The sequence below is a fragment of the Cherax quadricarinatus genome, chromosome 70 (genome assembly GCF_038502225.1).
Source record: "Cherax quadricarinatus isolate ZL_2023a chromosome 70, ASM3850222v1, whole genome shotgun sequence".
Lineage (NCBI taxonomy): Eukaryota > Metazoa > Arthropoda > Malacostraca > Decapoda > Parastacidae > Cherax > Cherax quadricarinatus.
Window position 1 is genome coordinate 14,266,096 of NC_091361.1, and position 22,403 is coordinate 14,288,498.

Here is a 22,403-nt window from a genome sequence, read left to right on the forward strand (position 1 = left end):
TATAAGAGAAAATTTTAGAAAGGACTTAATTTTAAATGAGCTCTTGCTAATTGACCAGTTTTACAAATTCGGCACGACAAACACACACACACACACACACACACACACACACACACACACACACACACACACACATACACACACACACACACACACACACACACACACACACACACACACACATACACACACACACACACACACACACACACACACACACACACACACACACACACACACACACACACACATGTATATATATATATATATATATATATATATATATATATATATATATATATATATATATATATATATATATATATATATATATATATTACACTTTTTCCAGTTTTATTATTCCATGTCGAAGTACAAGAACTTTTTCATGCTTTGCCCTAAACTAAAAGATGCTGGCAGACATAATCTTACTTCCTGTGTAGTTTGTGTCACCCGGGTTGAAGGAGCACTCCGTCAGCAGGGTTTATGAAGATCCACCAACTGCTATGGACTGTTTCAGGGTGCGAGACGAGCTACTCTGATGACTGTCTTTTTTTGGACTCTAACTTTACGTCTTTCTGTCCGTCTTTATGTCTCGGTGTTCGTTATGTATCGGTCTCTTGTTACATCACCGTGTTTGTCTTTATTTCTTTGTCTTTCTTTTTTGTCTGTCTTTATATTTGCCTTTCTCTTTGTCTTTTTTTTAATCTGTGTCTGATTACATAACGTAAATTTGATATAGTGGATACGGTATATTTAACGTTTGTCTCCCCAATTTTTCTTCTGTATTTTGCCAACATTCGTCTCTACAACTCCAACTCGTCAGTTGGTCTTCAATTTATCACCGTCTTTCTTCTATAATAATAATGGCCCAGATTCTTTCATTTATATAGTGCTACATATGTGCTTATTTTAGAACCAGTTTCCTAGGGGTAGCCTACCTAAGCAAGGTAATGTGCTTATTTTAGAACCAATTTCCGAGAAGTAGCCTACCTAAGCGAGGTAATGTGCTTATTTTAGAACCAATTTCCTAGGGGTAGCCTACCTAAGCGAGGTAATGTGCTTAATTTAGAACCAATTTCCGAGAAGTAGCCTACCTAAGCGAGGTAATGTGCTCATTTTAGAACCAATTTCCTAGGGGTAGCCTACCTAAGCGAGGTAATGTGCTTATTTTAGAACCAATTTCCTAGGGGTAGCCTACCTAAGCGAGGTAATGTGCTTATTTTAGAACCAATTTCCGAGAAGTAGCCTACCTAAGCGAGATAATGTTTGAGTAAGGCTCCGTCTCTCCCGCCGTCAAGATTATCTGCACTTTTAAAAGGGTGGACCGGTAAGCCAGCGGAAGGCCTCGGTCAGATGACCAAAAGCTCCAACGGCGGGTCATCTAAGACCCGTGTTAGGAAACACTTGTCCTGTTTCCTGACGAACCTTACCTAACCTCACCTTTGACAGTATATAAGTCTTCCATACTGTTGCTTCAGAACCGGGTCAGGACAGGTCCTGGCGAACCTACATGAACATGTTACTTCAGCTTCACATTGTTCCAAACTATGGAACAAAACTCTTCTCCGTCCTGGGGAACCGACCATCTCAAAACTACGTATTCAAATGTGATGCACTGATTACATCGTCTCTAAGTCTCTACTGCTTCTGCTGCCTCATCTGTACTCGATAACGAAGCCTACTGTGTAGGCGAAACGTTTCGGAATAAAGATACTTGTTGCACTAATGTCATACTTATCAAGACTTGTCGTTCTTATAACAGGCTTATGATAAAAGCTTCTTATTTAGGTATAAAACTAACCGTGTATATGAAGCGATAGTTTATTTAATGCTTATTATAGGTATTAAAAACATTATTTTTGCTGACTGTGCAGGTAAAATGCAGCCGCAATGATTTTTGTTAATCATATTTTACTTATCGACAACTAACGTCAATATTTTTAACCTGCAAAAGGAAAAACCGCTAAAGAAAAAAATATTTTTCTTTTATTGTTTATTTGGCTATTTTGTTAATTTTACCTGACAGTTCTTTGATAGTCATTATTATTATAATCATGTGGGAGCGCTAAACCCATAGGATTATACAACGCATGTGGGGGGGGAGGGATGGAAGGTATTCAGGCTCAATTCAGGGAACTGGAGCACAGATCCAATTCCCTAGATCAGGAGCCCCTCAGCAGCGTCAAGGAACCTCCCTTGAGGGGTTTGATAGTCACTAAAACTCAGTATGGCCTTAAAATTGTATTTACAGTCATTATGTATTTTCCATGGGGAAGAAGTCTGTAAAACTCTGTAGCCATCTGGTACGGGACTGGACTGGTTGGAAGTCTGTAAAATCCTGTGTGGGGCATATGACCACATAGAGGAGCATTGCCCGACGCGTAGAGGCACGGACTGACGATACCACGGAGCAGCGACGTGAGCATCCGTTACGAAAGGCGTGGAGTGAGGAGGCGGAGAGGGAGAGAGCGTTGTCTCCTGAATGTGTGACCCTCCCTGGACTTGGAGAGGACGTAGGCTTGGTGTCGGTGACGGGCGAGGTGGAGCCTGTGATTGCTCAGGATGTGATGGATGCCTCCATACAGGAGGCTCTGCAAGAATTGTTGAATGTATCAGCGTCGAGGATGATTAATGCTGGTTTGGATACAGTGCGTTAGGAGGCAGAGGTGGGAGGTCTCAACGAGGAGGTAATGTGTGGTGAAGTGCTGGTTAAGGATATGGTAGTGGAGGTCCACAGGGCCGACACCCAGGAGGAGGCCATTTTTGAGGAACGTGGCTCTCGTAAGAGGGCGGCCGTAGTATCAGATAGTAAGGATGTTTTGACTCCTAGACAAAGATCTGGGAAGAAAGCATGGTATGATGTGGCAAACAGAAGTAAAGGTATTGAGCATGCGCAAGGGGAGAGCAAAGGGGGTTGTGGGGGCGGGGTGGGGGTTCTCGCCTGGGTTCTAAGAGCGTTAAGGGGGGCCAAAGGAAAACCCCCACTATATCCTTCAAGTATCTTACTTTAAGTGTTAATGGGTTAAAATCAGAGGGCAAGTGTAAGGTTTCTGAAGTTTTTTTTGAGGAGATATATATCTGACCTTGTGTTCTTGCAGGAACATAATTATAAATTATTAGGCGAGTTGTTGATACCTGGTTACAAGGTGTATATGGGTTGTTCCACACGACTGAAAGGTGGTGTGGCGTTGTTGATTAAAGAATCCAGCCAGTTTATTATGCAGAGATGAGAGGTAGGGGAGGAGGGGTGGGTGGTATGGGTGGATTGTACGTGGGGTGGGGTTAAGAATAGGTTCTTTAGGTACTTCCTTCTCTACCATTTAAGATCGGTGCCATTCGTTACGATTAAAGGAGGTGTTTGGAATTTGTGTAGTCAGACTTAAGGAAGTGGAACCTAGGATAGTCCTTGTGGCTTAGCGCTTCTTTTTGATTATAATAATAATAATGTGGAACCTAGGAGTTGTTGTTTTTTTTTTGGGGGGGGGGATCTATTGCGAGGTGTGAATGTAGAGGATGTGGGAGGGGAGGAGGTGGACTTAGTGATGCACACGTTTATTTTAGCGCGATTATACGGCAAGGCTTGATCGAATATACGTATCTCGGGGGGGGAGGGGGGGGCAGAACGTATGCGTTGAATGCGAGTTTCTCTGATCATAGAGGGGTTATGGCAGACTTGAATTGGGAGAGGTTGCCAAAGTGTTTCAAAGGATATTGGAAGATGAATGTTGGATTATTGCGCAAAAGGGGAGGGAATCTTTTGCGAGTGCTTGGAGGGGGTGGTGGGCTGTAGTCAGTGGGGGGGGGGGTGATATCCTTGGGTGGGGGGACAAGGTTGGTAAAGGGTAGGTGAGGGATTTTTAACAGAATGGGTTTCAGTATCGGGTTTTACATTACCTTGAAGGCCAATTACAGGAATGCTATCTGGGAGGGGAGGGGAGAGTATCTGGTGGGTGAGGTTGAGGCTCTGAAACAGCTGATTGGGGATATTCAAAATCGCAATTTTGATGCGGCGAGGGTTGCGGGAAGACTTGAAGAGGTCTTTTGGGGTGACCGACCTTCGGCGTGTCTTGCGGGACCAGGGAAAACGTCGCAGGGCAACGGAATTGATGAGCTTGAGGGTTCAGGAGCAAATGGAGGGGTATTGTCAGGGGCAGGTGCTTTCGTCAACGGAGGTTATGGGTTATGTGGATGCGTGGTATGAGAGTGGGGGGGGTTAATTATGAGGCGCTAAGTGAAATGGGTGAATGGGTATGTTGTAACCTAGTGCATAAGGATCGGTTGGACTTGAATGGGCCTATAAGTGAGGAGGAAATTAGGATGGCAGTGGAGGGAATGAGTGTGGGAAAATAGCCGAGTATTGACGGTATCCCTTGCGATTTTTATAAGGAAAATTGGGACTTTTTGCATGACTTTTTAGTGGTTTTATTTATTGCCATGAAAACCACGGGCAGGTTGGGGGACCTGCAGAGAACGGGTGTGGTGGTCATCCTCCCTAAAAAGGAGTCTTGTGAATATGTGCATGATTACCGATCATTTACCTTAATGTGTGGTGATTACAAGATCTTTGCTAAAGTGTTAGGAAATAAGATAAAAAGAGTTCTTGATAGAGTTTTGGATGAGGGTCAATATGGAATGCCTGGGCGTTTGATGTCTGTGGGGCAGGGGATATGCAGGTTTCTAGATGAAAGCGTGGGGGGGGGGAGGGAGGATGATTAGGGGGTATATTATGCGGCGTATGACTGTGTAGAGCGTGAGGCGTTATAACGAAGTTTATACAGTGGCAGGGGTTCGGGAGGGAAATTGTCAGTTGGGCTAAGATGTTGTATGAGAAGGCTATGGTGAGGGTACAAGTGAATGGTAGGCTAGGGATACTTATTAGGATGGAACGAGGTCTGCGGCAGAGATGCCCTGTGTCGCAGCTTCTATTTGTGTTGCTCCAGGATCCGTTTTATAGGGCTGTGCTATGGGGTGTAAGGGATGAAGTCGTGAGGGGTGGGGTGTCTCTGGAACCGGGAATGGTGGGTTACGTAGATGATAGCACGGTTCTGTTCAGGAAGTCTAAGGGTTTGCAAAAGGTGGGTGAGTTGGTGGAGAGATTTGGCGTGGCAAAGGGGATAAAGATTAATAGGGAGAAGTTTATGCTTATGAGATTGGGAGACAGAGTGAGTAGGGCTTTCGGGCAGGAGGACGGTTGGTCCCTGGTAAGTCAAATTAAGGTGTGTAGGATAGTTCACATGGGGAATCTGCAGAAGGCGCGGGAGGTGAATTCGGAAGGAACTGTAGATAGGGTTTCGAGTAGATGGCGGGATTGCGTGCAGGTGGTTTGACGCTACACCAGCGTGCCATTGTGGTGAATGTGATATTGTATGGTAAGCTGTGGCATGTGGCTGGTATATACCCCTTGGAAACATGTGATGAGAAGTGTCTGTTGAAGCCCGTGTATCGATATATTTGGGGTTCCGGCCGTGACTGGTTGTCGAGAGATGTGTGTCTACCGGTAAGCCGGGGAGGGCTGGGGTTAATGGTGTTGCATCAAAGGTTGTTGGGTATTTATGTAAAACACAGTTACTTGAGGGAGGGTAGAGTTGCAGGCACAGGCTTGGCATGGGTGAGGCGGGATTTAGGGCGTTGGGTGAGGGGTAGGGATGTTCAGGCGTGTGAGGGAATGTTGAGGTTATTGATATTTGCAAGGGACCCACGCAGGGTCAAGATAGGATGACTGGCTAAAGTGAGTGGTGGGGAGGTAGTTGCTAGGGTTGAAGGTAGATATCGTATGTATGCATGGAGTGCCATATGTGGGTGCTTGAAAGGGTTATGACTGAAGGCTGTAGTAAGAGAGGTAATGTTCAAATTTCTCCACAATATATTGCCGTTGGGGAAGTGTTGGGTAATAGGCGTGTGCAGGAGGGTAGGGAGTGTTGTGTGTATGGAGACATCGATACCGTTTATCATGCGGCATATTTTTGTGTGAGGTTCGTATCGGTGAGGAAGTGGTTTGGCAGGGTTTTACGTCTGGTAGGTGGGGGTGGGATGAGCGTTTTAAGGGCATTAAGCTTAGATGTGGGGGGAGGGAGGGTTAGGGGTGCCGGTGCAGAATGCAATGGGTTATCTTGTCACATACTTTGTGTACACTTCGTGGATTTTAAGACGTGCGCAGGTAAGGGAGCGAATCAGGGTGTAGGCAGCGATATTTAATGGGACGCAACGGTGGAATAGGAACATCACCGGGGAAAGATGGTATTCTAGATTTTTGGAGGGATATCGTAGCTTTAGTGTCAGGGACTTATGGGCGTTACGGTCTTAAGGGGAATTAATAGAGTTGGATTCTTTGAGAGTGAGTGGGCGTGAGTGATGCGTTTGGTGCGAGGTGTGAAGTGAGGAGGTGAGTGAGGTAAGCGAGTCTCTCTGGTGTAAAGGATTATTTCATGTAATGTGTTAATTGGAGCTGGAAGTGTAGACCTGGTTGTGGATAACTGATGAATAGGGCTCCCTTTTAAATATGTATGTTTTCTTGTATTTTTATACAAACGTGAGCCTCTTGTGTGGTAGCATGTAAGTTCAATGTACCTTGTGATAAGCTATACGAGTCACTGTATTTCTAAGGTGGAATTACAAATATATTGTATCTATATATTTATCACTAGGGTAAGTTTTTACCACATGATTAGCCTATAAGTGATGTTATAGGTGTGCACTTCAGGTATGTGTGGAGTACGGTATGTACATCATTATGAATTAGGGGGGTCAACGGTTGGTTCTCCCCAGGGGGGGGACCAGGTGTTGGTGACAGTGATGTATGCATTGTTGTTTGTATAATATTTTGTGTGGGCGCTGGACGTAGGCACATGAAGCGTGTTTGGTGTGCATGGATAACAGCTTGGGTATGGATTCGACACACAAGGGTGTGGTGTGGGTACTGAGTGGGTCAGGGCACAGTTATGTGTGTGTGTCCAGGCACTAAGACGTACAGGTTGTACCGTGACGTGAGGTATAATAGTGATCCAGTGTTGTTATATGGCACTTTGTTTAATCTCCATGTTTGTATTGATAACTTTTGTGAGAATACCATCATTAATGTGTACTATGTAATGTACGCCATGAGTGCCAATGTTATGGTTAGGAAACCTTGAGTATGAGACATTAATGGGACTCTGTGAACACATTTACAAACGACGTGTGCGGGGCGTCCCTGCAGGGGAGGAGAGTCTAGAGGTGAACTGTATACAACAGACCAATGTGGTGTAGGGTGGTTAGGTTAGAAGGTTCAATATAACTTGTGTATTATCATTCTGTCACAGTTTTACGATAAACGGGAATAGTTTAGTCCAACGATAAGAACACATGCTTGCTTGGTAATATATTATTTGTGTTTTGTCATATTGTCATACTGTTTTAAATAACATAAAATGGAATCCGTCACGTATATATCATTACTGATGTATATTTTGTGGACGGTCTGTGTCTGCGACCGCCATTCCCACTTGAAGTGGGACATGTTAGACCAGGACCAATGTAACTGCCTATTTCTGTTATACACTCGCTAGCCTGTGTGCAGGTGGAAGTGGGTATTAGGGAGGTCTAGTAAGCTAGTACGACATGGTGCGCTGTGCGCACAAACGTTGTTGATAATTAGGAGTGTTCGTGGTTGTATGTTGTGCATTATTTTAAACAGAGGCACTGTTTATGTTCTTAAACATATATGCTATGGGTTGAGCTATGTGATTATTTAGGATCTAGTGTGGTGGTGGAGATAGGGATATATGATTTAATATAGCATGTCTTTTGGTGCATTATTGTAGTAGGATGACATATTGGGTCACAAACCTCTTAACTGTTATTTGCTTTTGTATGGATTCTAACCATCCTAGGCGGCTTGAAGTGTATAAAGCGGCTGTGAGAATGCCGTACACTTTACATGATGTACTGTGATTTTGAATTCTTTATTGTATACATGCTTGATAAGGGATTGTGGTTTTATATATATATTTATTCATTATGTTGTAATATAACGTTTTAAATAAAAAAAACTCCCAAACTCTTCTAACTCGCTCTCACCTATACATCTACCTTACTCTCACCCTACATTTCACTCCCTCACCCGTCTGTCTTCCTTTGCATTTCATTCTATCACTTTCATATTTCACACTAGAGCTCTTCCAGCTCCCATAACCTACAATTCATTCCCAACCCTCTCTCTTACATCCCTATCACACTTCTTCCACCACGACCTACGACCATAACCCTCCAACCTACTCAAGCAATCCTTCAAATCACCACAATTACTTACCACACTCGACTTACACCCAGAATCGTAAGTTATATTACCTCGCTCAGAATCCTTTACTAGGCTCGTTTAACACACACACTGATTCATGTGATTCAAACACTTATTAATTCCCTGTTCAGACGTTGTGCTGAGTGTTTGTCAGCTGCTTCTGCTCAGTCCCGACACCTGGTGGAGGAGCTTTTGATACATCAACAACAATGGCGACTGGTTTTCGCCGGAGAGTTAATACTGTTTGTATTGAACTAATACGGGGCACAATCACCAGCGCATCGATTAATGTGTTGGTGCCAGCGATCATTCGTGATACATATGGCATCCAGCGTGAATCCCTGTGTGGTGTCGCCTTGAATGGATTTTCCCGGATTTTCGTCAAGTTTTGTGATACTCAGACCTATGAGCAGATTGTCAACCAGTACCGGGATGTAAGCAAGTCACCCCAGGAGTCATTGTTCATTTGCGTGACGTTTCACGATACTATACGTGGGTACGTGTGCGAAACATGCCTTTTGAGGCCAATGAAGTCGACATACGTGATGCTTTTGAACATTATGGGAAGATACACCAGGTTACTATGGGTCGATGATCTGACGGCCTCTATGCTGGTCTTCAAGAGGGGTCCTTCACATTGAAAATGTCCCTACGCCAGCCAATTCCTTCGTACGTAGACCTGGAGGATTTTCGTTACCAGCTGTACGTGACGTATCCTGGACAGAGACGAACTTGCCGCCTCTGTGGGGCTTTGGATCACATCGCGGCACAATGTGTCCAGCGCCAGCCGCCCTCGGGACGTGGTCATCGTCCGGACGGCGAGGTTCCTCGTCAGACTCCGGATGACAAAGTCGTCGAGGACTTGCCGCACCTGACATCGTGGAGTGCTGAGGTTGACCGGGCCATGCTAGAAGAGTCATCTTGTGTGACTCTACCCCTCAATGAAGGTTCCTTGATGTTGGTGAGGGGCTCTTGATTTAGGGAATTGGATCTGTGCTCCAGTTCCCCGAATTAAGCCTGAATGCTTTCCACATCCCCCCCAGGCGCTGTATAATCCTCCGGGTTTAGCGCTTCCCCCTTGATTATAATAATTGTGTGACTCTACCTGGGACTGTCTCCCATGATGAGGTGGAACAAGTGAGAAGTGAGATCCCTCTAGCAAGAGAGGCAGATGACATAGAGGCTAATATTGTATCTACATTGAGCGACCTTTTAGCGTCGCATGAGTATTCTGAGCCGTGTGTGCCTTTGTTGAAGTGTTCAGGTGTGGAGAGAGCACGTTTGGATGATGTTGATCAGTTAGTTAACGTGCGAGATGTGGAGGGTCCGAGAGTTCATACTGTTGAGGTAGACATTCACAAGGAGAACACCTCAGGTACTGACATTGCTGAGGATGCTGTTTCTAGGAAGCGTGCGGCTACCCCGTCCGACTCCGACGACGTCTTGACCCCTGGACAACGTTCAGGGAAGAAGACGTGGTCGGAAATCACTGGTGGGGGGTCGCGCGGATCCAGGACAGCAGGTAATATCACGGAGAATGCCAAAGGTACGGGCGGTGCCTTAGGTGCTTGCCGACGCAAAGAGAAAATGGGTGTAGTGGCCCCTAGAGGAAAGCCACCTTTGGCAAAGTTAGGTGTGTAACTATTAATGTTAATGGTTTGAAAACTCTCAGAAAGTGTGTGCAGGTACGTGAGTGGTTGAATCGCTTTGCAGTGGATGTGTGTTTTTTGCAAGAACATAATCATAAAGTAGGAAGTTTATTTGAGATAGATGGTTATGATGTTTATATGACTCGCTCGAGACATCTGAAAGGTGGAGTGGCTGTGTTGATAAAACCGACAAGCCCGTTTGTGATGAAACATTGGGAGGAAGGGGGAGAGGGTCGGGTGGTGCGAGTCATGGGAGATTGGGGTAATAGAAGGGTTGGTTTCGTAGGAGTATATGGGCCGGCCGAACATGATGTTAAAATTAAAAATACTTTTGTTAGAGATGTCCTAGTGTACTATTTGAGGTCCCTGCCGGATATTACAGTGGTCGGTGGTGACTGGAACTGTGTGGTGCGCCGTAAAGACGTTGAGCCGATGGAGGCGGGCTTTTGTTCGCTTATTTTGGGTGATTTTTTGTCAGGGCTGGGGTTCATGGATGAAAGTGGAAGACGTGACTTGGGGATTGAACATACTTTCGTGTGTAGGGGCTATGCGGTGCACTTAGATAGGGTGTGTGTGTCTTGGCGGGTGGTCGTAATCAATGTGTGTGTGTTAAACGTCTATTTCTCCGACCATCGCGGACTTCTTGTGGAGCTTGACTGGGGGGGGGGGTCTCCCGAACCGTTTTAAGGGATATTGGAAGTTAAATATGCGACTGCTACAAAGTGCGGATGATAGGACATTACTCACGGACTTATGGGCATCTATGGGAGTAGACTCCTGGGAAGGGTGGGATTTAGTGCGACAATGGGATGAGGTTGTGAAGCCTCGAATTAAGGATTTTTATGTGCATCAGGGTAAGGAGGCCTCTCGCTTGGGGTATGGTTTTCTGAGGTACCTGGAGGATTCTTTACGGCATTGTTATGCGCAGGGAGAGGTGTCTGGAATTTACCCAGTGGACGAGATTGACGATCTTAAGGAACAAATCCAGGTATTGAAAAATAAGGTTTTTGATGGGGCGCGTATTTCGAATGAAGTGGAGGAGGCCGTGTGGGGTGATAAGCCGTCTTCTTGTCTTACGTAGTCAGGCACAAAGGCGAAAGGCGACTGAAATTGTGAGTTTAGTGGTGCAGGATGGAGTTGACGGGTATAGTGAGGGACAGGTCTTAACTGAAGGAATAAGTTTTTATGTCGATACATGGTGTAAGCTCCAAATGCAAAGTAAAGAAGTGAGTGAGCATGCGATACAGGAATTGGGGCGGGATGTACGATTTGAGTTGAATGACCATGATCGCCTTCTCATGGGCGGGCCTATAACTGAGGCGAAGGTGTGGGAGGCATTGCAGGGAATGAGCAAGGGGAAGGCGCCAGGCATTGACGGCATCCCGTGTGAATTTTATATCCAACATTGGGAGGTAATACAGACTTTTATGGTTCGTTTCCTCAATGCGATGGAGGGGGAGGGGATGTTAGGTTTGTCTCAGCGTTAATGTGTAGTGACTATAAACTGTATGCAAAAATTTTGATGAATAGGATTAAGAAAGTGTTTGATAAGGTAATCCATAAGGGTCAGTTTGGCGTGCCAGGTAGATCGATGTATGATTGTCATGGGAATATCAGGGAGTTTGTCGAGGAATGCAGAACGAGGGGCGGGGGTGGTGTTTTGGCTTTAGACTGGCGAGCTGCTTTTGATAGTGTGGAAAGTGATGTGCTATCTAAGTTCATGAGATGGCAGGGTTTTGGAAATGAGGTCGTCATGTGGGCCCGTTCGTTGTACAATGGTGCTGGTTTTAAAGTACAAATTAATGGGAAGTTAGGTGTCTTTGTCCACTTGAACAGGGGCATTCGACAGGGATGCCCCATGTCTCAAATGCTTTTTACATGTATGCAGGACCCTTTTTACTGGGCTGTTTGTGGGCGGGGAGTAGATTCGTCGTGGGGTTCGAGTAGTGGTCGACCGGTCCTTGTGGGTTGTGTAGATGATACTACTGTGCTATTACGTACGAGGGAGCAATTGGGTTTTGTTGGGAGACTTGTTGATGTATTTTGGTAAGGCTACGGGGATGTGTGTTAATAGAGAAAAATCGAAGATTATGGCGTTGGGAGAGTGGGTGGGGGATGGGGTGGGTCTAGAGAGGTGGACGGTGGTTGATCGTATCACTATATGTGGTATTCAGTATATGCGAGAAGTTGATCAGACGAGGGCATGTAACTCGGGGAGGGTGGTATACAGTGTCTTAAGGTGCTTAAATAGTCTACGGCCGCGACACATAACCCTACAACAGAGGGCGGTCGTTATTAATGTTCTGCTTTATAGCAAAGCATGGCATGTTGCTGCACTTTATCCTCTGTTGCAGGGGGACGTCAAACGTCTTCTGCATAGAGTTTATAGATTTTTGTGGGACTCCGGTTGCGATTGGCTCACAAGAGCGGTAGTAGAGACACCAATGCATCAGGGAGGGTTAGGTTTCATTCCTCTAGAGCAGTGGTTCCCAAACTGGGGGTAAATTACCCCCTGGGGGTAATTTAACCATTTTTGGGGGTAATGGAGGGGTGACAGAAAAAAGTTATGAATTCTGAAAATCAAGAAAATGCGGTACCCGGTATGAGGATTATTGTTAACTTTGTCTTAGTATATAAAGTTGCAAAGTAAACCTATTATAAGTAATAAAGTTAAACCAAATAACAATAAACATCAAAAACTCATATACAGTATTAGAAAAAAAGAAATATATAGCTAAGTGTGTGGAAACCCAAAAGTATTTTGACAAGTATGCTTCAGGACAAAAGTCACTCAGTAGCCCAGATCGACCTGTCCAGTACGCGTCACTCACTTCCTGAGGCTGCCTCTATTTCACACTGTCAGTTTATCTGTGAGCATCAGCCGAGGTAGACATAAGCTGGTATGAAGCCAAGAATTCCTAAACTAGCTTCAAGTATGCAACTCCATCCATCCCACTGATGTTCTTGACATCTTTGGTAATAGTCATTAGAGATGCACAATGTTCAAGTACAATAAATAAAAGAAAATATCTCAAGTGTTTTAATTTAGCCATATATATCAATAATAACAACATTTTGTGAAAGGGGTAACATGCTTTATGTGGCATGTTAAATTGGGTAACAAGCTGAAAAAGTTTGGGAACCACTGCTCTAGAGGCTCGTGTTATAGCGTGTTACGTGAAGGGTCGTTTTCTCAGACTGGGTGGGATACATGGTGGGTTAACTGAAATGTATCGCGACCTTCTCAGGTGGTGGGGAGGGAGGGATTTAATTAGGTGCGAGTCGATGCTCGGCGTGTTATTACGCATGAGGGATGTGCGACGTGTTAAATTATGTACTTTGGAAAGGGCGGGTATGGAGAGAGTCGTGGTGCGAGTTGAAGGAATGTACTCCATGTACGCGTGGAGTGATATATGGAGGCGGGTTCAACAGTTGCGTCTCCTTGCTCAAGTACGGGAAGTGGTTTTTAAATTTTTTGCATGAAATCCTGCCGTCCGGGGTGGTGTTGTATAATAGGCGTTTGGGGGAGGACCGGGGTTGTTCGGCGTGCGGGGTGGAGGAATCTGCTTTTCACGTTGTGTATTTCTGTGAGACTTTAGGCATGGTACGTGAGTGGTTTAGTAGGGTTTAGCGCTTGGTGGGGGGGGGGATGTTTGTCGGCGCTCCGAGCGTTGAGTTTTGATGTAGGTGGAGTTTACCTGGAGTTTACCTGGAGAGAGTTCCGGGGGTCAACGCCCCCGCTGCCCGGTCTGTGACCAGGCCTCCTGGTGGATCAGAGCCTGATCAACCAGGCTGTTACTGCTGGCTGCACGCAAACCAGCGTACGAGCCACAGCCCGGCTGGTCAGGAACCGACTTTAGGTGCTTGTCCAGTGCCAGCTTGAAGACTGCCAGGGTCTGTTGGTAATCCCCCTTATGTATGCTGGGAGGCAGTTGAACAGTTTCGGGCCCCTGACACTTATTGTATGGTCTCTTAACGTGCTAGTGACACCCCTGCTTTTCATGGGGGGATGTTGCATCGTCTGCCAAGTCTTTTGCTTTCGTAGTGAGTGATTTTCGTGTGCAAGTTCGGTACTAGTCCCTCTAAGATTTTCCAGGTGTATATAATCATGTATCTCTCCCGCCTGCGTTCCAGGGAATACAGGTTCAGGAACCTCAAGCGCTCCCAGTAATTGAGGTGGGGTTGATATGCGTGTACAACGTGCGGTGTCGTACGTTGTGGCCAATTATATTTGTGTCATGGGCTATGAGGCACGTTGAAGGTAACAGTAGAATTCGGGTTTTAGCGGGAACGATTTATAGGACAAAGTGTCGAAATAGGTTGGTATATGAGGGGAGATGGGAGAAAGACTTCCCCTCTGAATATAAAGCCTTGGAGTTAAGAGATTTGAGATAGTTTGTGAGCGTTCACTGGGTAATCTAACGGGCTGGTCAGCTGTGACTAATTGTGTATAATAGTTATGTGAATGTTTTGTTATCTCTGTGTTTATATACGTCTCCTATACAATGGTGACGTCGCTAGAACTGTTAAAACTTTGTATGCACAGAAGTTAAAAGGTCTTCCGTCATTTATCTCTCAATACAAGTCATTGGTGTATATTGTATAGATGTGTTTCCTAGCATAAGCAGTTGGTTCTTATTTTTTATATTTTATGCCGTGTTATAGTGGGCTTTTCAGTAATATTATATCACATGTAACTGATTGCATCATTTTTTTTCTTTGTTTTGCTGAGATGTAAAATATCACATCGTAGTTTTTTGTTATATTGGATGTTTTTTATTGTGACTTGTAGTATTATCCCGTCTCCTTCTGTGAGTCGTAAATACCTATGTCTATGTTAAGATCTCGTGATAATCGCCTAAATTAATGTTTGAGTACCGTGGTGCTCTGTTGGGCACCTGAGATCTTGGATTAAGTCTTGCATACGTGTGTGTTGACAGGCGGAAGCCATGCCTAGTATGTGCCTGATGTAGTGTCATGTTGTGTATACGTGTGTGCTTGTGTGTGTGTGTTTTTATCACTATGCTTTATTGTGCAATCTTTATAATTTCCAGTGTTTGATGTTTTGTAATATGTAACCTTGTTAGTGGTGTTCTTGAACAAATAAAACAATATCACTGTAGTGTATAGTGTTGTGTGTGAGTGTGTATTATCACTGTAATATACGGTGTGTTGTGTGTGAGAGTATTACCACTGTAATATACGGTGTGTTGTGTGTGAGAGTATTACCACTGTAATATACGGTGTGTTGTGTGTGAGAGTATTACCACTGTAATATACGGTGTGTTGTGTGTGAGAGCATTACCACTGTAATATACGGTGTGTTGTGTGTGAGAGTATTACCACTGTAATATACGGTGTGTTGTGTGTGAGAGCATTACCACTGTAATATACGGTGTGTTGTGTGTGAGAGTATTATCACTGTAATATACGGTGTGTTGTGTGTGAGAGTATTACCACTGTAATATACGGTGTGTTGTGTGTGAGAGTATTACCACTGTAATATACGGTGTGTTGTGTGTGAGAGTATTACCACTGTAATATACGGTGTGTTGTGTGTGAGAGCATTACCACTGTAATATACGGTGTGTTGTGTGTGAGAGTATTACCACTGTAATATACGGTGTGTTGTGTGTGAGAGTATTACCACTGTAATATACGGTGTGTTGTGTGTGAGAGTATTACCACTGTAATATACGGTGTGTTGTGTGTGAGAGCATTACCACTGTAATATACGGTGTGTTGTGTGTGAGAGTGTAATACCACTGTAATATACGGTGTGTTGTGTGTGAGAGTGTAATACCACTGTAATATACGGTGTGTTGTGTGTGAGAGTGTAATACCATTGTACTGTATGGTGTCGTTATTATGTGTTCGGGTTAAGTGAGATTCTTGTGCAGTAATCTTTTGTCGTGTATCTTTTTAATATATTTCTGTCGTTTTGTATCGCACTGTTTTAAATAAAATAAAAAAAAAATTCAAACACTTATAACTAATTCCCACACTTCTCCCACTCAAACTCCCTGACTCACTTGTTCATTTTGGTTGATCGGGAGAAGAAAAGGAACAATGCAAAGGGGAAGATTCTTGCAATGTAGGATTACTACCAAAACAGCTTCAACACGCGCACACACACCCAGAGGTACGGCAAAGAAGCAGGAGTCAGTTAATGTTTTGCCACTCACCACCAAGGCCCCGCTGCCTTCGAAGCATAACAACAACCATTCAGGTGTCAGTGCTTCCCTACCCTCATTACTACCAGCGCTCTGCTGCCCTCATACCACCAGTGCTCCACTGCCCTCTTTACCAACAGTTCTCCGCTGCCCTCATTACCAACAGTGCTCCACTGCTATTAACATCAGTCAAGGGCTGCTTGACAGCGAGAATGATCAGCAGTGAGCAGATATTAACAAAATGCGTATCTGAGTTGAGTATTCTGGGATCTGGATTATTAAGGTTGTGTCAGGCAAACACTGACGCTGTTGTGAATGCCAGTTTAGTATGTAAATAAAGCAGCTGAGATAGACAGTGTTTTTGTTCATTATATGATGGTGCTTTTGTTCAATATATGCATGAATATAAGTGCTTAGGGACTAGCAGAGCGTGCATAGTTCCTTTGTATAAAGGAACAAGCATGCTGAGTATACCGAGTAAAATGCATATGATAGTTATTATTAAAAGAATTATGGGCACGACAGGTAGTAGGATTGCAAAATAACAAGGAGGGTTTTGTAAATTAAGGTGATACATAAACCAAGTGGTCACATCAAAACACATATGTGAACAATAATTGGATATAAGTAAGGAAATTTTCATTGCATTTATTGATTTAAAAGAGGCATGTGATATAGTAGGGTAGCAATGTTGCAGAAGGTGCAAAAGAATGGAAAAGATGATAGGTTACGTAAAGCAGTAAAAAAAGGGTTTTTGTGTATAGTGAGACTCGGGTTAGGGTATCTAGGAGACTGGGAAATTATTATCCAGTAAAAGTAGGTCGTACCTGTCCTGAGCTGTTTCGGGGGATTAGTGTAAACCTGGAGTATACCTGTAGAGGGTTTCGGGGATCAACGCCACCGCAGGCTGGTCTGTGACCAGTCCTTGCGGTGGTTAAGAGCCTGATCGACCAGGCTGTTACTGTTGGCCGCACGCAAACCGACGTACGAACCACAGCCCACCTGGTCAGGTAACGTCTTTAGGTGGCTGTCCAGCGCCTTCTTGAAAACAGCCAGAGGTCTATTTATAATCCCCCTTTTGTATGCTGGGAGGCAGTCGACAGTCTTGGGGCCTCTGACACTTATTGTGTTCTCTCTGTGTACTCGTGGCGCCCCTGCTTTTCATTGGGGAGATGTTGCATCTCTTGCCCAGTCTTTTGCTTTCGTACTGAGTGATTTTCTTGTGCAAATTTGTGACTAGTTTCTCAAGAATTTCCAAATGTATATTATCAAGTATTTTTCTATCCTGCGTTCCAGGGAGTGCAAATCAATGGACTTAACCGTTCCCAGCAGTTTACGTGCTTTATCGTATTTATACGTGCCGTGAAAGTTCTCTGTATATTCTCCAGGTCTGCAATTTCACCTGCTTTGAAAGGGGCCGTGAGTGTGCAGCAATATTTCTGCCTAGAGAGAACAAGTGATTTGATGTGAATCATCATGGGCTAGGCATCCCTGGTGTTGAAGGTTCTCATTATCCATCCTATCATTTTCCTATCATCGGTGGTAGATACATTGTTGTGGTTTTTTAAAGTGAGCTCCGGATACCCCGAACTTTGCTGCTTCTGGCTACAAATATATAAATGCCTAAATTTAAACAGAATATCTCACACCCCTTTGATTCGTTCTGCCCCCCTCCCCCTCTTGTGTTATCCTCCCCTTTTACCCATCTCTCCTAATTTCCCCTTTCCTTTTCACTCTCACTTCCTTTCTCTTCCATCTTCCTTCTCACCCCTGTCTCCTCTCCCTTTTCCTATCTTTCATCACCTCCCTTCCATCTCCTCTCCTCCAGCAACCTCACACCACAACCTAATCAGCGCCGGCATCAAGCCCCCAGGAACATTCTACACCCAAGTTAACAATGCAATTTGGCCACAACTCTCCGCTGCTAATGATGTTAATGTTAGTTTCTCCAAGCAGCTTAATAAAGCTGTTTGCTTCTAGTTACTCTGTGTCGACATCAACAGCAGGTGAGCTTTAACAGCAAGATAATCATTTCTCAGCGGCCTAAGCAGAGAGGCGAGTCTGCTTTACCTACCTACCTGGTGTCTACCTAGAGGGTATTCCGGGGATCAACGCCCCCGTGGCTCGCTCCACGACCAGGCCTCCCGGGCCGCGGGGTTGTTGATCCCCGGAATACCCTCCAGGTAGACTCCAGGTAGATTCCAAGTAGGTAGGTAAAGCAGACTCGTCTCTACACTTACTAACGCATTTATTAATAATACCTAAAGATATTTAGATAAATGTCTATTTTGCATTTTTTCTGGGATTATTATAATTATTCTATGATTATTATACTTGTAGATCCATTAAGCGCTCAACTGCATGGACCACCACCACCACTCCTTGCAGAGTGCAAGGAGTGTGGTGATGGTGGTCTAGCTGATCTTGGGTAGAGAAAAATGAGTGACGCAATTCAGTATTTTAAAGCACTAGGCCCAGACCTGTGTGTCTCTGTCCCTTGTTTGTTCCTGCGTCTTTACTTGTTTTGTATCTGTTCTTATTATATATCTCTACTTATCCTGTAAGTGTACCTGACCTTTATCTGTACTTGTCCTGCATTTTCCTGTACATGTACCTGACCTTGATCCCAACATGTCTTGCATCTGTCCTAGATGTATACCTAACCTTCATCTGTACGTGTCCTGTATGCGTATCAAGCCTTTATATGTACTTGTCTTGAATATGTGCTGCATCTTGCATATGTACTTGCACATGTATTACATCTTACATATGTACTTGTCCTCCATCTGTTGCTGGCCTGTATCTGTATTGTCGTGTAACTGAACTTGTCCTGTTGATGAAATACACTTAAGACTTCTGAACTGGATGCATTTAGGGCGTTGGAACAATTGTCATTCCAAATGATATAAGAGAAAAAACACAGTATGTTTAGCGAGGAAATTCATTGATAAAAGTCAGGTGATGGAGTCATCTAATTGATGCGCCACGTAGCAGCAGAGAGCTGTATCATGTGAATTTGCCAACTCTTTGTTCTATGGCATTGGCAGTTGCAATTAATGATGCTTCACTACAGAGGCGCAGGTCCCTGTTTGATTCTCTGTTCATGATTTCTGCTTTGTTGCAACGCATGAAATAACTCCCGTTTGATCAGTGTTGCTGTCCTGGTTTGTTTGTGTTCTTGTAGAATAATTCCTCCCCGTTTCTCCTACGTAGATATTGTTGCACCGTCTGCATGGTATAGTGTACATTTCAGCTTCACTATTGGGCGTGTCGCTGGAATCTTTCTTCCAGAAGAGGTCTGTGATGGAAGGCTGGGCAGAGGCACCTACACGGATACAGCTTCTTGCAAGCGTCTGTGTGAAGTTTGACCAATTCTCATTCCAGCAGAATACAGAATCTGTGTTTTTTGAGGGTAGTGTTGGTGGTTGAGTTTAATGTTATCTCTGCGTTTGCAATGGCTTTCTTTTGTGCTTAACAATATTTTATTATATGTAATGTTCATTTTGTAATACCGCAGAAAGAAATAGTTTGTTATAATGTAAGAAGTGCATATGAATATGTATATATATATATATATATATATATATATATATATATATATATATATATATATATATATATATATATATATATATATATTGATTTTTATGCAGCCCACATTGCAACACAGCGATCAGGTGACCTTGTTTCCAAGATGATTAAACCTTGCCTGTCTCTTGCCTAAACCTGACCTGACACCTTTTTATTCTGATGTTTTTTTTACGCATGATTTTACAAGGTTAGGTTAAGGATTATTAACTTTATGTACAAGGCAAGGACGGTCACCTACATCATCTATTATATATCCTGTGTTTCATGTTTTATTCCTGGAGTGAACAAGGATTCAATACCGAAGTGTTATTCATAAAATTGTTTGAAGTGCTTGCCCACGTGTCTTTTTCTTTATTGTATCGGTGTCTGATATCTGTTGTTAGTTCTCCCCTCAAGGAAGGTTCCTTGATGTTGGTGAGGGGCTCTTGATTTAGGGAATTGGATCTGTGCTCCAGTTCCCCGAATTAAGCCTGAATGCCTTCCACATCCCCCCCCCAGGCGCTGTATAATCCTCCGGGTTTAGCGCTTCCCCCTTGATAATAATAATAATAATGTTAGTTCTTAGTCCTGATCACTTTTATTTAAAGACAGCGACAGAATTGGCTCATCAGTAGTGGGGTAAACCTATGGCTTCAAGGACATCGGTTTGGTCCCCAGTACTCCATAAACATTTTGTTGCTTTCACGATAAACAAGAGCGGGAGAGACGGGGGGGGGAAGAGAGGGAGAGGGAGGAAGGAGAGGTAGGCGAGAAATAGGGAGATGCAGGAAGTCTAACACAATTTTGCATTTAAAACTCTCGCCAATGTATCTAACCCAATGCAGGTCTCTTCCTCAGGTCGTCACTAGAGCCGCTGTGTCTGCAACGCCGCTGAGTGTATCTGCAACGCCGCTGAGTGTATCTACAACGCCGCTGAGTGTATCTGCAACGCCGCTGAGTGTATCTACAACGCCGCTGAGTGTATCTGCAGCGCCGCTGAGTGTATCTACAACGCCGCTGAGTGTATCTGCAACGCCGCTGAGTGTATCTACAACGCCGCTGAGTGTATCTGCAACCCCGTTGAGTATATCTACAACGCCACTGAGTGTGTCTACAACACTTGAAGATGAGAGCAAGGCTGCAGCCTCTACTGTTGCTGCTGGTGCCAGCTCTCTTGCTTGTGCTCTGGGCCGGCGTGGGCGAGGCGCAGAGGAGCCACACGCAGGAGCAAGATGTGGGCAGTAGGGGCAAGAAGGGGGGCGGCATGGGCGTAGGGGCGTGCAAGAATGGAGATCACCAGCCACGCCTCTCGCTCTCAGCCCGCGTTCAGAGAGCTCAGGTAAAGTTTATGACGGTTTTATGGCATTAATCTGGGATGATTATTCTTCTTTCCCATTCAGTGATGGGCCTTGATGTTGGTAGAAGGCTCTTGGTCCATGGAGTTGGAGATATCTTCTTTCTTGGAATGACGATGATTCTTCCCATTCCTAGTCTCTCTTTCTTAACTTAGGTAACTTAGGGATAATAATGATAACTTTCTCTTTTCTTAGAGTAAATTAGATGGGTAGGTTAATAAATGAGAGAAGCGGGATAGGAGCGATAATGAGAGGTCACGAATAAAATAAAAAAATAGAAAGAGAGGAAACGAAATGATTGCAAGGTAAAGATGAGAATTGTTAGGGTAAAAACGAGATAAAGAACCCAAAGAATGAGAGAAATGAGAATGAAAGACTATAAGAATATTGAACGTCTTCAAATAAGAATAATTAAATCTAAGAGACGTATACAATTACTGACAATAATAATGACAAAATAACCAAACAATTGCAAGTTGTTATAGTAAACTCGGATAAAGATTTTATTCCAAAACAAAGAATATATATGCTAGACAAAGTTTAAATAATAAGTCACTAAGTGAATGTCGAAAGACGACAAAACTTGTGACAAAAAAAAAAAAAACTGTTATGCGAGTAGAAAGTTTGTGTACATCCAGGCATTGTTTGTGTACATCCAGGTATTGTTTGTGTACATCCAGGCATTGTTTGTGTACATCCAGGCATTGTTTGTGTACATCCAGGTATTGTTTGTGTACATCCAGGCATTGTTTGTGTACATCCAGGTATTGTTTGTGTACATCCAGGCATTGTTTGTGTACATCCAGGCATTGTTTGTGTACATCCAGGCATTGTGTACATCCAGGCATTGTTTGTGTACATCCAGGCATTGTCTGTGTACATCCAGGCATTGTTTGTGTACATCCAGGCATTGTTTGTGTACATCCAGGTATTGTTTGTGTACATCCAGGCATTGTTTGTGTACATCCAGGCATTGTTTGTGTACATCCAGGTATTGTTTGTGTACATCCAGGCATTGTTTGTGTACATCCAGGCATTGTTTGTGTACATCCAGGCATTGTTTGTGTACATCCAGGCATTGTTTGTGTACATCCAGGCATTGTTTGTGTACATCCAGGCATTGTCTGTGTACATCCAGGCATTGTTTGTGTACATCCAGGCATTGTTTGTGTACATCCAGGCATTGTCTGTGTACATCCAGGCATTGTCTGTGTACATCCAGGCATTGTCTGTGTACATCCAGGCATTGTTTGTGTACATCCAGGCATTGTCTGTGTACATCCAGGCATTGTCTGTGTACATCCAGGCATTGTCTGTGTACATCCAGGCATTGTCTGTGTACATCCAGGCATTGTCTGTGTACATCCAGGCATTGTCT

At 44.0% G+C, this 22,403-nt stretch overlaps 1 protein-coding gene across 1 annotated transcript in view; it reads left to right on the plus strand.

Moving 5' to 3' along the window:
* The window catches only part of LOC128695258 (uncharacterized), a 1,855,180-nt gene that overhangs the window by 755,349 nt on the left and 1,077,428 nt on the right, over positions 1–22,403 (plus strand). The window contains exon 4 of the mRNA XM_070099904.1: positions 20,529–21,009. Within this exon, the coding sequence (XP_069956005.1) occupies positions 20,797–21,009 (213 nt within the window). The 5' untranslated portion in view covers positions 20,529–20,796. The remainder of the gene's footprint in view (positions 1–20,528; positions 21,010–22,403) is intronic.